Below are 13,510 nucleotides of genomic sequence, written 5' to 3'. Positions count from 1 at the left end.
TCTAGACGCTGTGTGGATAGATGTGAGGCAGGAACTGTGTCCCAGGCTCTCTGTCAAGACAGAATCGTGCCCCCACATATAATATTTTTTATTTTGTCAAATTTCTCTCAGCTTTGGTCCTGAAAGGAAGGATTTCTTCCAGTCGGCTGCTGTGAGCTCTTTATGCACCTCCATCATGCTTAGTCACTTCCTTAAATTCTATCACCACATCCAAGGTACATCTTACACGATCTCTAGCCTTGCCATAGCAGCCATTCCTCCAAGAAACCCTAGCAGGTTTTGTTAGGAAATGGTAATTACAGACCAAGATCTTGGTGTTAGGAATCTTCATTTTATGCTAGAAATTCATTGTTTCTAGAATAATTCTTACTATTGTGTACATATTAGAAATTTATATGTGTATATTAAGAAATAATATATAGAGAGATGCCTAGACATATATGTGCATGTGTTTATATAAATATATGTACTTACATAAATGTGTGTATGTGTGTGTGTGTGTGTGTTTGGAACATTTACATTTTTAATAGATATTCCAAATTATTCTCTAGAATTACTATTGACGCTTTTGGAAACTTGTTTTAGGAGCACATTTCCTAAAAGCAGTATTGGCCTCTTCTCTAATGTCAGGGTCTCCTGTGACTCCCTCCTGTCATCATTGAGATGGTTCCTAATGGGATCCAGAAGACCCGCTGTACTCAATGGGCACTCAGTGTTCCCTTTAATCTAGTTAAAATGATTGATGCGACAATTACTTTCCAGCCCCGAGTCTTCTGATAGTGCTGTCATTTTTTATTCACAGACATTTCCAAAATCTCATTCTCGTCCAACAGCCTTGGTTAAATGCAGGCGTTTATGCTGAGTTCTTTATACCCTAGTTAAGGTTTCATTACCCTGACTAACCTGGAGACATTAGCTCCAGTTTAAAGCTATCTTCACCCTTTCAAAATGGCTATGTTCTCCTAGGCAATTTTCAGACTTCTCTCTCTTAATTGCTACAATTAAATGCCCCCCTGTTGGTTGTACTTACCAAGCCAAATGGTTTCAAGTTTAACTGATGTAAATCTCTGAATGTCAATAGGCAGAGTCTGTTCAGTGTCCCTCGCTCTGAGTTTTCATTCACATTTTTCTCATTCTCTTGCTTTTACTCCATTTAAAGCCTCTGTCAGATGACTACCTAGGGCTCAGTGGCATTGTTCACCCTAGATTGAAACTTAAAACAGTGAGTCTATTTTTGAATGCATATAACAATGTGAGCAATAGACATGATCTACGGGAAATAAACAGGGAGCCGTGATGGCTGAGGTTGGAGAGCTGGGGCACAAATAGTGAATGGCATTGACTGGTTCAAAATGGCACCTGTTAAGTCAGGCATTCATTAAGGTTTATTATGCACCCGATACTGAGTTGATGCTAAAAGGGGAGAGCAGTCTCCCTTGAGAGAGAAAGGCAGAGTTGAACAATAAGCCTGGTTAGCTAATTGCTATAGTAGAAACAGATAAAGAGCCAAAGCAGAACAGAGATGCAATGTCTCTACTTGGCAAGCCGGAAATTCCCACACAGGAAACACTGATCTTGCTATGACGAGTGAAGAAATGAGGTGAAAGGACATAGCAGACAGAATCAATAAGCCTGTAATGATTTGGGGACATGAGAAATGTAGTTTATCAAAGAATGGTGGGATGTTCTAACAGAGCACAGATTTCATCAGCCTCCAGGATCTTAAACTCTTTGGGCCAAGTATAAGCATGTGCTTATTCTTTTTACCCATACGGTCTCTCTCAGCCCACATCAGTGGTTTGGTGTGTGTGTGTGTGTGTGTGTGTGTGTGTGTGTCTGTGTGTGTCTGTGTGTATCTGTGTGTGTGTCTATGTATATGTCTATATGTGTGCCTGTGTATCTGTGTGCAGGTGCTAGAGGTCCAAATGGTATATCTTCCTAAATTGTTCTCCACCTTGTATTTTGAGACATATATTTCACTGAACTTAGAACTCACCAATGTAGCTAGACTGGCTGGCCAATAAGCCCTAGGGGTTTCCCCATCTCTGTCTTCCCTTTTTTTCTTTTTCTTTTTTTTTTTTTCCTCTTTTTTTCTTGGATATTTTATTTACATTTCAGATATGACCCCCCTTTCCCATTTCTCCCCCCACCCAGGAACTCCTTATCTCATCCCCGCTCCTCCTGCTTCTATGAGGGTGTGCCCCCACTCCCACCTCCCCACCCACAAATTCCCCCACACTGGGACATCCAGCCTTCACTGGGCCAAGGACTTCCTCTTCCACTTATGCCTGACAAGGCCATCCTCCCCTACATATATAGCTGAAGCCATGGGTCCCTCCCTATCTACTCCCAGGCTGGTGGTTTAGACCCTAGGAGCTCTGGTTGGTTGGTATTGTTGCTCTTCCCATGGGGCTGCAAACCCTTTCAGCTCCTTCAGTCTTCTCTCTCACTCCTCCAATGGGAACCCCATGATCAGTTCAATGGTTAGCTGTGAGCATCCACCTCTGTATATTTCAGGGTCAAGCAGACCTCTAAGGAGAGAGCTATATCAGGCTCCTGTCAGCATGCACTTCCTGGCATCCACATCAGTGTCTACTTTTGGTGACTGCACATAGGATGGATAGCCAGGTGGAGCAGTCTCCAGACAGCCCCTCCTTCAGTTTCTGTCCCACACTTTGTCTCCATATTTGCTCCCATGAGTATTTTGTTACTCCTTCTAAGAAGGACCAAAGCACTTTGGTCTTCCTTCTTCATGAACTTCCATCTCTGCCTTCTTAGTGCAGGGATTATAGGTATATCCTTGCCCAGTGTTTTGGCTGAGTGCTGGCCTTCCAAACTCAAGCCCTCAGGCTCGAATGGTGAGCCCTTTACTGACTGGGAGTTTCCCCCAGCCTCTGCACCAGTGTTTTTAAAATGCAAGTTGGGCGGTGTTCAAGAAAGTCTAGTGTTTCCAGAGGCATTGGAGGGGAAAGCCAAAGTTGTTACAGTAGCCAGTGAGACCCTTTGTTACCTGGTCCTGCTCCAGTGTAACCTCATCTCACAATCCTTACTCATTCTGGAGCAGCTGCACTGCCCCCTCCCCCCTGCCCTCTCCCCCCTCCCCCCTGCCCCCTGCCCCACGTTGGTCATGCCTGGCATGTCCTTCCTTTGCCCTCCCCGTGGCTTTTGCGTTGGATTGCTTCTGTAGTTGCCCACTTGACTTGATGCCCTTACCTTTCTCCCATCTCTACTCCAGTGTTGCTTTCTCAGTCATGACTCTGTAGAGTGGCACACCAACTGGAGCTGCTCCTGGCTCCTCCCACTCCGTGACTTCTTCCAGCAGCCATGCTGAGTGTGCTTTGAAGAGAGCAAGGACTGTTGCCTGCTTTGCTTCTGTCTAGAGAGAAAATGAGAGAAAAGCAGTTTCCTAGTACATAGTGCTAGGTGCTCAACAATATTTTTAAATAAGTGTGTGTCCTATTCTATTTTGACTGTTTATTGAATTGTTCTTTGTCTGGTTTGTGTCTTAAGTGTGGAATCCTAAGAAGCATCAGAGAAGTCATCAGTGATTTTTATCTCATGGATATTTATCTATCCATCCCCAGTACGTTCAATAAGACTGAAGAAATGGTGGGGTTTTTTGTTTGTTTTTTGTTTTGTTTTGTTTTGTTTTGTTTTTTTGTTTTTCGAGACAGGGTTTCTCTGTGTAGCCCTGGCTGTCCTGGAACTCACTCTGTAGACCAGGCTAGCCTCCAACTCAGAAATCTGCCTGCCTCTGCCTCCCAAGTGCTGGGATTAAAGGCCTGCGCCACCACCGCCCGGCAGAAATGGTGTTTTAAGAGAAAGAGGTTTTATATCATCTTGAATTTAAGAAAATAAACTTCTTATACTTTCGATTTATTTTTCTAATAGTTCTGTTATTACCACAGAACTAGATTAAGTAAATTGAGTCTAGTCTTTGCTCTCTATCTACATCGTCTTTGAGTTTTCCATTCACCCTGTCTGGCTGCCTGATGAGCTCAGTGGCCCTCCCCCACCTCTGCCTCTCCCTCCACCGTTGCTCTTCATTATTGAAGGCAACACCGCACATCTCTTCTTTGTGGTTCTTAAAGACCGAACTTCCAGGTTTTATTTGTTTGGTTTTGTTGTCTGTTTTATTTTGTTTTGCTTTGTTTTTGCTCTTCCTCTCCCCCTCCCCAGCTCTGCGGCTCCTTCTTTTGAATTTTTTATGTATTGTGTGTAGACACAGAAGTCTCAAGAACTTTCAGAGCACTGGCTCTCAGAAATTCTCCAAGCCTATTGATGCTTCCTTACATCTTCCTCTTAACTCCACTGCCTCTTAGTGCTCCATAGAATCCCATTCTTGTGAAATTCAGGACACATTGAGCCACCAATACACTCAGGAGGAGAAAGTAGAAAGTCAGCTTTAAGTATCTACTTATTTGGATGGTCTCAAGGGGAAAATATTCCAAGGAAGATTTATGTTTGTTAAGCATCTACTGAAATTCTCTGCACTCACATACATGTATTTCTCTAATGTGCTTTAAAGTGGATTTCTTAAATTAGCAAAATTATTGTATTCGTCTCTCTTTGGCCTCTTTTATTTTTATATTTTCATTTCATTACATGCACTTTTATATAATACAAATTATTTGGGTTGTAGGACCTCTTCAAGATGACCTTAAGGCATAAATGGATGTGTACGAGATAATTAGCTTATCTGAAGGATTCAGTGCTGGGCTTGAAGGACTTCATGGAAGAAGCCAAAATTAAAATCGTCCTGAATAACGTTTTTCTTGAACCTTTTTTTTTTTTTTTTTTTTTTTTTTGTTTTTTTCGAGACAGGGTTTCTCTGTGTAGCCCTGGCTGTCCTGGAACTCCCTCTGTAGACCAGGCTGGCCTCGAACTCAGAAATCCGCCTGCCTCTGCCTCCCAAGTGCTGGGATTAAAGGCATGTGCCACCACTGCCCGGCCGAACTATTAACATTCTACTTCTCAATGTTTACCTCATGTAAAAACTTTAAACTCTAAGAAAACTCTTAACAGTTCTTTATCTTGAATTGATCTTTTTGTAGATTATTTTTTCCTTACTTTGAACCATCAACCTATGAAATCTCAGATTGAAATGTTTTGTGTTTGATCTGTATTTACCTAATATACATGAAACATTGTTATGTGCACATAATACGTTCCAGAAAAAGGCGAAGTAAAAGCAATCTATGTATCTAAAGTGACTATCATCCATTTATATTAAATTTTGATACCTTCTATTATAACTTTATTTTATGGCAACTTTATGAATAAAACTAGCACTTGTAAATACATGTACCTGTCATTGTATAAATGATAGATTGTAAGGATTTTGGATGAAGAAATATTTTTATGTCAACATCATTAACTTTCTGTGTCACATGTATTAAAGGACTTCACATGGACCTCTGCTGATTCTTTGATAGTCAAACTACTGGAGGTCACCTGTGGTAATTTCCAGGTGTCAGGGAATCTCTTGATAAAATCATTTTATCTAAAACAAAGCACTCAGTTGTGGGTGTGCCAATGGTCTTACATGTTAGTAGTATTTCATTAAAATATGTTTTATCTGGCCAATTTCTTAGCCTATTTTATCAAGTAAGTTTCACCTTCCTGACAATGGGAAACTGAAAAAAAAGTCTCAAGTTAAAACTGAAAAGTTTTAAGTTTTTTCTTTGTAAAAGTTTCCTGTTGGATTTTCTTATATCTGCCCTGAGCCGGCCTGGAGGTCCCTCCACTAGTTCCCATGAGTGACCACTGTTGAGTTGTGGGAGCGCCAGATGCAAGAGCAGGTTTCCTCCGTGTCCCTTACATCAAATGTTTTGAATGAATTTCTTTTTTCTATTTTTCTTTAATTTTTTATTAAAATATAATCATGTCATTTCTCCTTCCATCCCCTCCTTCTAAACCTGCCTCTCCTCCCCCAACCCTGTGTCACTCCCATGCTTGCTTTCAAATTCAAGGCTTCTTTTTAAAAATTCTACTTGTTAGATGTATATGTAGTGCATATATAAATGCATTTGATCCATTTAATGCAGCTTGTGTGTATATTTTTAGGGGGCAACACGCAGTTTGATAGCCATTTAGGGGCTCATTCCTGGGAAGACAAATTTTTCTTCTCTTGGCAGCCATGTCTCAGGGATTATAATATTTCCTGTGGAGGTAGGGCCCTAGGAACCTCTGCCCATTCACATTGGCATGTCACCTGCTACAGTCACCATTCTATTCTTGATTTAGCAGCCATATTGTTAAGATCTAGTGGGTAGCTTCCCTGTCACATCTAGAAGACACAAACTTGCAGCACACTTTCTGGTTTTGAAAGCTGATTTAGGCTTACAGGAGTGAGAGAAATTGATGGTGGTAATAGAGGAATATGATTGGCAGGGTGGGGAGAATCAGGAAGACATGGGCATTAGCTAATGAATGGGAATGGACATGGGGGGCCAAATGGGGGCCGTAGTAAACAGAGGAATGCGGGAGATATGAGACGTTTGCTGTCAAGTCACTGTTTTCTGTGGTTAAGCTGATAATGAACATAAGCCCAAATGGTTACAGAATATCCATTCTCAAAACACTAGAAATGTGGACTAGAGTGAAATATCGTGTGTGTTTTCAGACTGAACAGCTGGTCTTTTGTGGCCTTGTACCTTGACACGTTTACTGTCAGTCAAGCACAGTGCAGACTTTAAGAGTATTAGAACTTTTGCTTTTTGTTTTTTCAAAAATCTCTTTTAAACATCAGCCGTTCTACCTGTTGTTTAACAAATAGAATGCCCTGTGAGCTAGGCTTGGTTTTCAATTTGCAATCTTTGTCTGAAATTCTGAGTGCTGTTTTCCCTAAACCACCTCCAAATGTATCCCACATCAGATGGTAAAGGTCTCTTTCAGAAGCTTGTCTGTCTATGCAGTTCCTTACTAGCAGAAAAGGCTTTCTGTAGAAGCTAATATTTTCCTTTTGTTAAGATTTGAAAGTTATAAGCCTTTCTCTGCTTCTTCCCAGCCAGGTCTCTAGACAAACTTTATAACTTTGCTGATTGCTCTGGACTCCACCTGATATTTGCTCTAAATGCACTGCGTCGTAATCCCAATAACTCCTGGAACAGTTCTAGTGCCCTGAGCCTGTTGAAGTACAGTGCCAGCAAAAAGTACAACATTTCTTGGGAACTGGGTAATGGTAAGTAAGGATGTCATTTCCTATGAATTGATAAAATAAAGGGAAAAGTAGTTGGCTTGGAATATAAACTCAGTCAGTGATTCTCTTTAGGGCCCTGGCCCAGAAAGCAATTGGCATGCTTGGCCACTGAGTTGCCTGCTGTCTTAATCATGGTTTCTCTTACTGTGGTGAAACACCATTACCAAAAGAAACATGGGAAGGAACGGATTTATTTGTCTTACACATCCCAAATCATACTCCACTGAGGGAAATCAAGATAGGAACTCAAGTAGGGAGGGATCCTGGAAGCAAGGGCTGATAGAGAGGCCATGGAGGAGTGCTGCTTACTGATTTGCTCCTCATGACTTGCTCAACTTGTTTTTTTTTTTACAGAACCCAGGTGCCACCAGCTCAGGAGTGGCCTTACCCACAGTGGGCTGGGCCCTCCCCCATCAGTGACAATAAAATTTGTTACAGGTCTGCCTGTAACATGATCTTTTGGAGGCATTTTCTCAATAGAGTTTTCCTCCTCTCAGATAATTTTATCTTGTGTCAAATTGACACAAAACTAGCCAACACAACTGTCAAAATGGTATAAGACCAAAGTAGTTAAGGACAGTAGATTCAGTCAATTCACACCACACAGTTCTCTCTCTCTGGATATGCATGGTGGAAATGCTACACACACACACACACAGAGAGAGAGAGAGAGAGAGAGAGAGAGAGAGAGAGAGAGAGAGAGAGAGAGAGAGAGAGAAGAGAGAGAGAGAGAAGGGGGGACAAACAATATGGTAATCAAGGACTAACAACTTGATGTTAAACCATATAAAATCTGAGCTTTATTGTGCAGTGCATAGTTTAGGGAACATTGGTCTTGAAAGATGATCCTTATAAAATAGAGCGTTGGATCTTTGCCAGACAAATTCTTGGAGCACCACCTGCACTGCACAGGTGCACTTGCTCGTATTTATTGCATTCTGGAATTTGAAGTTTTCTTAACAAGAAGGCAAAGAGAAGAAACAAATAAGACATTCTATATATTTTAGCAGCATCCATCAATGGAACCCGACTTTCACATTCTTCTTTCTTCTTCTATTCTCTCTTCATTCCTGGAATAGAGGAAATTTGAAAAGAATAGTGGTATAAAGTAATAGAAACTTTACTAAACCAAAAGATAAATGGTTTAAGGATAAAGGATAAAACGCCTTTGGTCTGGCTTTGCTAAATTTTTCTTTAATATATTATGCTTCATAGCTAAAATTTTAAAAACTCAACTAGTTACAGATAAGCTGAAAAATCAGCACTTAGTCATAGGTGATTGATGGGAATTCTTTTTCAGAGTTTTGAGACCTTGGAGTGTGAGGGTTTCTTCAGCTAAAATAAATTTTTATTTGGTGTAAGTGGAGGAGTTTAGTAACAAGACCGAGTGGGGAATGAGGAATGTACATCTATCTGTACACTTACCTAGTAAGAGCTGCCTCCCATCTGTTCTCTCCTTACAACTGTCCTACACCATTCAGAACCGGAGCAAAGTACACTCAGAGTGTTATGACTTGGCTGCAAAACGTGATTCCCACCATCACCTTTTAGATGCTTCTCCAGGGCTTACCAAGAGTTCAGGATCATTTGAAAGAAGGTGAAAGGCATATTGGGATGGAAAACAACCTGTAGTTAGAGTACAGAAGCATAGAACCAAAGTCATGTTAACATTTTAACAAGGCAGAAAGTGAGGTTGGCTTGTAAGCACTCGTGGGTCAGCTGGACTCTTGACCCTGGAAAGTTTTCTGTTTCCTTCCTTTTCCTCTTTTATGTGTTTTCTTTTTAATTCCCAGACCTTTCAAGCACATTCCCACTTTGACACAAACCCTTCCAGGCAGGGCTTGACACTTTTCAGGCTGCCAGTAAAGTTGGCAGAGAGTGAACTGTTTGCTGCACATCAGGTATGATCCTTTTGTTAATCTTTGACATTTTCATAGACTCATTTAAAATATTTCTGTTGTCTGAGAGTTTTACTTTTATTTCTCTGACCTACCCACCTCAGTTTATCCATTAAGGGTTCCAGAAAATGTAATTTGGTATAGGACTGGGGATGTCCTATATCAGAGCCTTATCTGACAAGATATCAATAAGTTTTGTTCCTACTTTTCTGTGTTGTATATGTCTCTTCCTTGCATGTTCACCATTCTGCCTGGATTTGTTTCTCTGGTTTCATTTCCATTTCTTTTCTATGACCTCATCTTTTTGGATGGAATGAATGACAAGGAATCTGGCCTATCCTCATCACCCATCCTTTAACCTGGCCAGTCACCCTTTACAAGCACATTATCATGAACAAGCCCAGTGTTGAAGCCAAAGTAGGCAATTATTCTGTTTTCTAGAGTGGCTGGATTTCAGGTGACTAAATCTACTTTTTAATTTCTCCTTTGAATAGAAGAATAATGAGTGTTACGCCTCAGCAAAGCAAAGTGTACCTAATAGCAAGAGGCAGCAAGTAAGAATGTTTAGGACTCAAAGGTCTAAGAAACAAGGCTTTCCTGACACAGGATTTGTAACGATTTCATTCTGTGGCCATAGTGAGATGTTAAATATCCATAAATTGTAAACACTGTAATTGGTTAATAGTAGGTAATAATTATAATGTGTTATATTTGTATTGGTCATTAGTAGATTGAAAGTAAAGAATAATAGAGAATCCTGAAGCTGGGATCCAAACTGGGAAAATATATAAGAATTTCAATTCAACTCTACCCTATGGAAGTTGTGCTCTTTAGCAACGAGAAGCAGCTTAGGAGAGTCAGGTGGGCTGAAATTCACAAGGTAGCAGGGTTTGCAATCGCCAAAGCCCTTTGGAGCTCACATCACACCACCATGTGATGCAGATGCTGGACACAGATCCACAGTTTATAAAGTTTGCTCTACTGGATTTCAATCTTACATTGGTTCAGTCCCTTCCTGTATGCTTAGTCTTCTCTTTTGAATTGGCAGTATTTACTCTGTGCCACTGGATACTGGATATCTTCAATTTCATTTTATTTCAATTATATTTTATTAAATATTACAATAAAACTTGCATCAATAAAACTCTATCTATTCTCAGTAAAGACTTTGGACTTGAACCTTTGAACTGTTAGAATTGTTGAGAGTTTGGTAAAGGACTCGTGTATTTTCAGAGTGAATATACAGAATAAAGAATATGTAGTCTCCAGAAGTTTATTACCCCAAACTAAAGGTTGGATAAACTTCAAAAGCTATTACTCATTACTACTATAGCTAAAGGGTTTTGAAAGTTGTTAAACTAACATATAATAAGGATTAAGAATATAAATGCAGAAAATTACTGATAAATTAAGTCATCTTCATATATCTTAGAACACTTTAGAATATTTATAGACAAGTGGCTTCAATGGCTTTTCTAATTGTGACTCCCAAGCAAAACAAAACACAGTACAGCCTTTTTTACTTATCATATTGAATATGTACCAGCAGGTGAGAATTTACAAGACATGAGGCCAAATTCTGAATCCTATTAAAAAGACTTTAAGCCATGATTGTGATTAAGGGGCATCCTAGGAACAGCAAAACCACACACACCGTAAGTGGAAAAGCCATTTTAAAGATGATAATGCGAACATGGAGCAGGTAGAGTGTCTAAGGTGATAGCTTAAGTCACTGGACCCCATAACTATAGATGCATAATCTTGTCCTTGCTCCTATATAATACAAAGAGTATGCCACAATAAAGGTTATAGACGCTAGTGCCAAAATACTGTATCAATATTGGTTTATCAACTTTAACAATGTACCAAACCTAGGGAAGACATCTGTAATGAGAAACTGAGTGTGTGTTTGTATGCGTGCACTCCTGTGTGTGGCGTGTGTATATGCCTATAGTAAGGAACACCAATTATTCAGGCCTCTTTGTACCGTACAAGTAGCTCTCTATGACACTAGCATTGTTCTAAATACAAAACTGACATACACTAAAAACATAGATTTTTGAACCATGATGAAAACAAGCACCCTAGAAGGATGGTGTAATTTTTATTGTTAGTTTCACTTTGTGTTAAAAACAACACTAGAGACAGTTGAAAGAATATTGTTAAACAAGAACTGACAGAGACACATCTAAAAGAAGACATACAAATGGCCAGTAAGCACAAGAAAGCATGTTTATCATCACTAACCACTGTAGAGAAGTAAACCAGTATCTCACCAGGCAGTGTGTGAGCAGTAGGGTTTTCTCGTGCAACCCTTATTAAACTAAGGAAGTTTCTAGTCAGTTTGTTGGGAGGATTTATCATTTGTCAGATGCCGTCTTGTGTTTGCACATACTGATGTTGTACTTGTATTGTCTAATCCATCAAAACAATAGTTTATATTTGTTGGGTGGCTACTAAATCAACCTTGCATTCCTGGCATGAGGCCCACTTGTTCAGTGTTTGGCTTTTTTGTATATACTGTTGAAATTGGTTTGTATATATTTTGTGGAGAATTGTTACATCTATGTTTATGAGGAATATTCATCTGTAGTTTTCTCTTAATGTCTCTGTGTACTGTTGGTAACAGAAATATTGGCCTCATAAATGAATTATGAAGCACGCTCCCTCCATTTCTGGAAGACGTGAAGAATTGGCATTTCTCTCAATGCTTAATGAATCTAGGCTTCTTTAAGAAAAGGCTGAATTTTGTTTTAATTCCTAGTTCAATATGTCTTTCCTTTTTATATGTTTATTTGGAATTTTTACTTTCTCTGAGTCTGGTACTTCATTTATTTTGTGAAACAGAGTCTGTCACTGAGGCTAGCCTCAAGCTTGCTATGTATCTCAGCTGGCCTTGAACTCATAATTCTCCTTACTCAGTCTTCTAAATGCTGGGGTTACAGGCATCAGCTAACAGACTAAGCTAAGTCAGTTTTAATACTGTATGTCTTTCTTGAATTTGTTTAATCAACCCATTGTCTAACCTTTTCCCTAAAGGCAATCTTAGTATTCTTTTGACAGTTTAGCAATTTGACTTTTTTTATGGTCTTTCATTATTAATCCTATTATTCAATGAGTTTTTTCTTTTCTTCTTTAGTCAGTCTACTAAAGAAGTGTCAGTCAACTTTTTCATTCATTGATTTTTCTCATTTTAATAACTTCTTTTATCTTTAGAGATTATGATAGAATTACATTGTCTGCCTCTTCCCTTGGCTTCCTCCAGGTCCTCCCATGTATACCTCTTTTTGCTCTCTTTCACCTCTTTTTGATTCATTGTTGTTACATGCATATATGTATATTTATACACATACATATTCCTAAACACAACTGTCTTGGTCTGTATAATGTCACTTTATGTATGTTTTCAGGCCAATCATTTGATATCGTAAAACCAATTGATATGCTTTTCCCTGGAGAAGACTATTTCTCCCGGTCAGCATGGCTTAGTTGCCTGTTCTCCTTTTGTTTAGGGTTGAAGCCTCCTGGCTCTCCCTGTCTACTTTGGTGTGCCCTTGTTCAGCTCATGTTTAGATAGTCATGTTACTGAGATTTCGTGTGTGTGTGTGTGTGTGTGTGTGTGTGTGTGTGAAAACTAGAGCATATTAGGTGTCATCCTCTATTTCTGACCATCTTACTTCCTCGAGGCTCGGGGACAAGCAGTCTCTCAGATGTATTTGCATTCACTCTGGGATACTGGGCACAGGCAAGCACAGTTTATAAGTATGAACAGCTTATTAGCATGTACAGCTCAGCCATGGCTTATTACATAGATGGTAAGGATTTAAACTCATCTTCTTGATTGCTAAGTGTTCTTACTCACTTGGGCATCTTCCCAGTCTCTTTTTCATTTCTCCTTTTCTACAATTTTATAAAATTTACACAAATACTCTGAGCCTTTTTTCTCTCTTTCACCTCCTCCCAGATCCTCACTAACCACTCAGCTTCATGTCCAGGACTTATCTAGTCTCAAGTTCTTGGCCACATTGGCAGTGGACCTCATTCCATGAGATAGAACCCATACCTATTTTCATTTCTTAAGGAAGAATTTTGGGTTTTGGATTTAAGATCATTTTTGTTTCTAATATAGGTAGGAGTCTCAGGCTAAAATTTTCCACTAAGCATTGTTTATGCTGTATCCTATATTTTCTTTTATGTTTTCATTTTACTCTTCTCTAAATATCTTTTATTTCTTTGTTTTCTCTTCATTGACCTATTTACTTTTCATTTTTCTAGTTCCTTAATATTTGTGGATTTTCATATTTCAACTATTTAATTAAAGTATAATCCTCTTGATCAGGAAATATACATTGTATTATTTAAATTATGTTTAAATTATGAGATTTATGTAAGCCCTAACATTTCTCTATTT

At 39.3% G+C, this 13,510-nt stretch overlaps 1 protein-coding gene across 4 annotated transcripts in view; it reads left to right on the top strand.

Moving 5' to 3' along the window:
• Hpse2 (heparanase 2 (inactive)) overlaps window positions 1–13,510 on the top strand; it is a 574,766-nt gene that overhangs the window by 348,756 nt on the left and 212,500 nt on the right. For 3 of the 4 annotated variants that reach the window (XM_076921673.1, XM_034509663.2, XM_076921689.1), the window contains exon 4: window positions 7,010–7,183. The exons of the other annotated variant lie outside the window; for it this stretch is intronic. In XM_076921673.1, coding sequence (XP_076777788.1) covers window positions 7,010–7,183 — 174 coding nt within the window. The remainder of the gene's footprint in view (window positions 1–7,009; window positions 7,184–13,510) is intronic. 4 annotated transcript variants of the gene reach the window in all.

This window comes from Arvicanthis niloticus, chromosome 1 (genome assembly GCF_011762505.2).
Source record: "Arvicanthis niloticus isolate mArvNil1 chromosome 1, mArvNil1.pat.X, whole genome shotgun sequence".
Taxonomy (NCBI): Eukaryota; Metazoa; Chordata; class Mammalia; order Rodentia; family Muridae; genus Arvicanthis; species Arvicanthis niloticus.
This window is presented reverse-complemented; position numbering and strand designations above follow the sequence as displayed.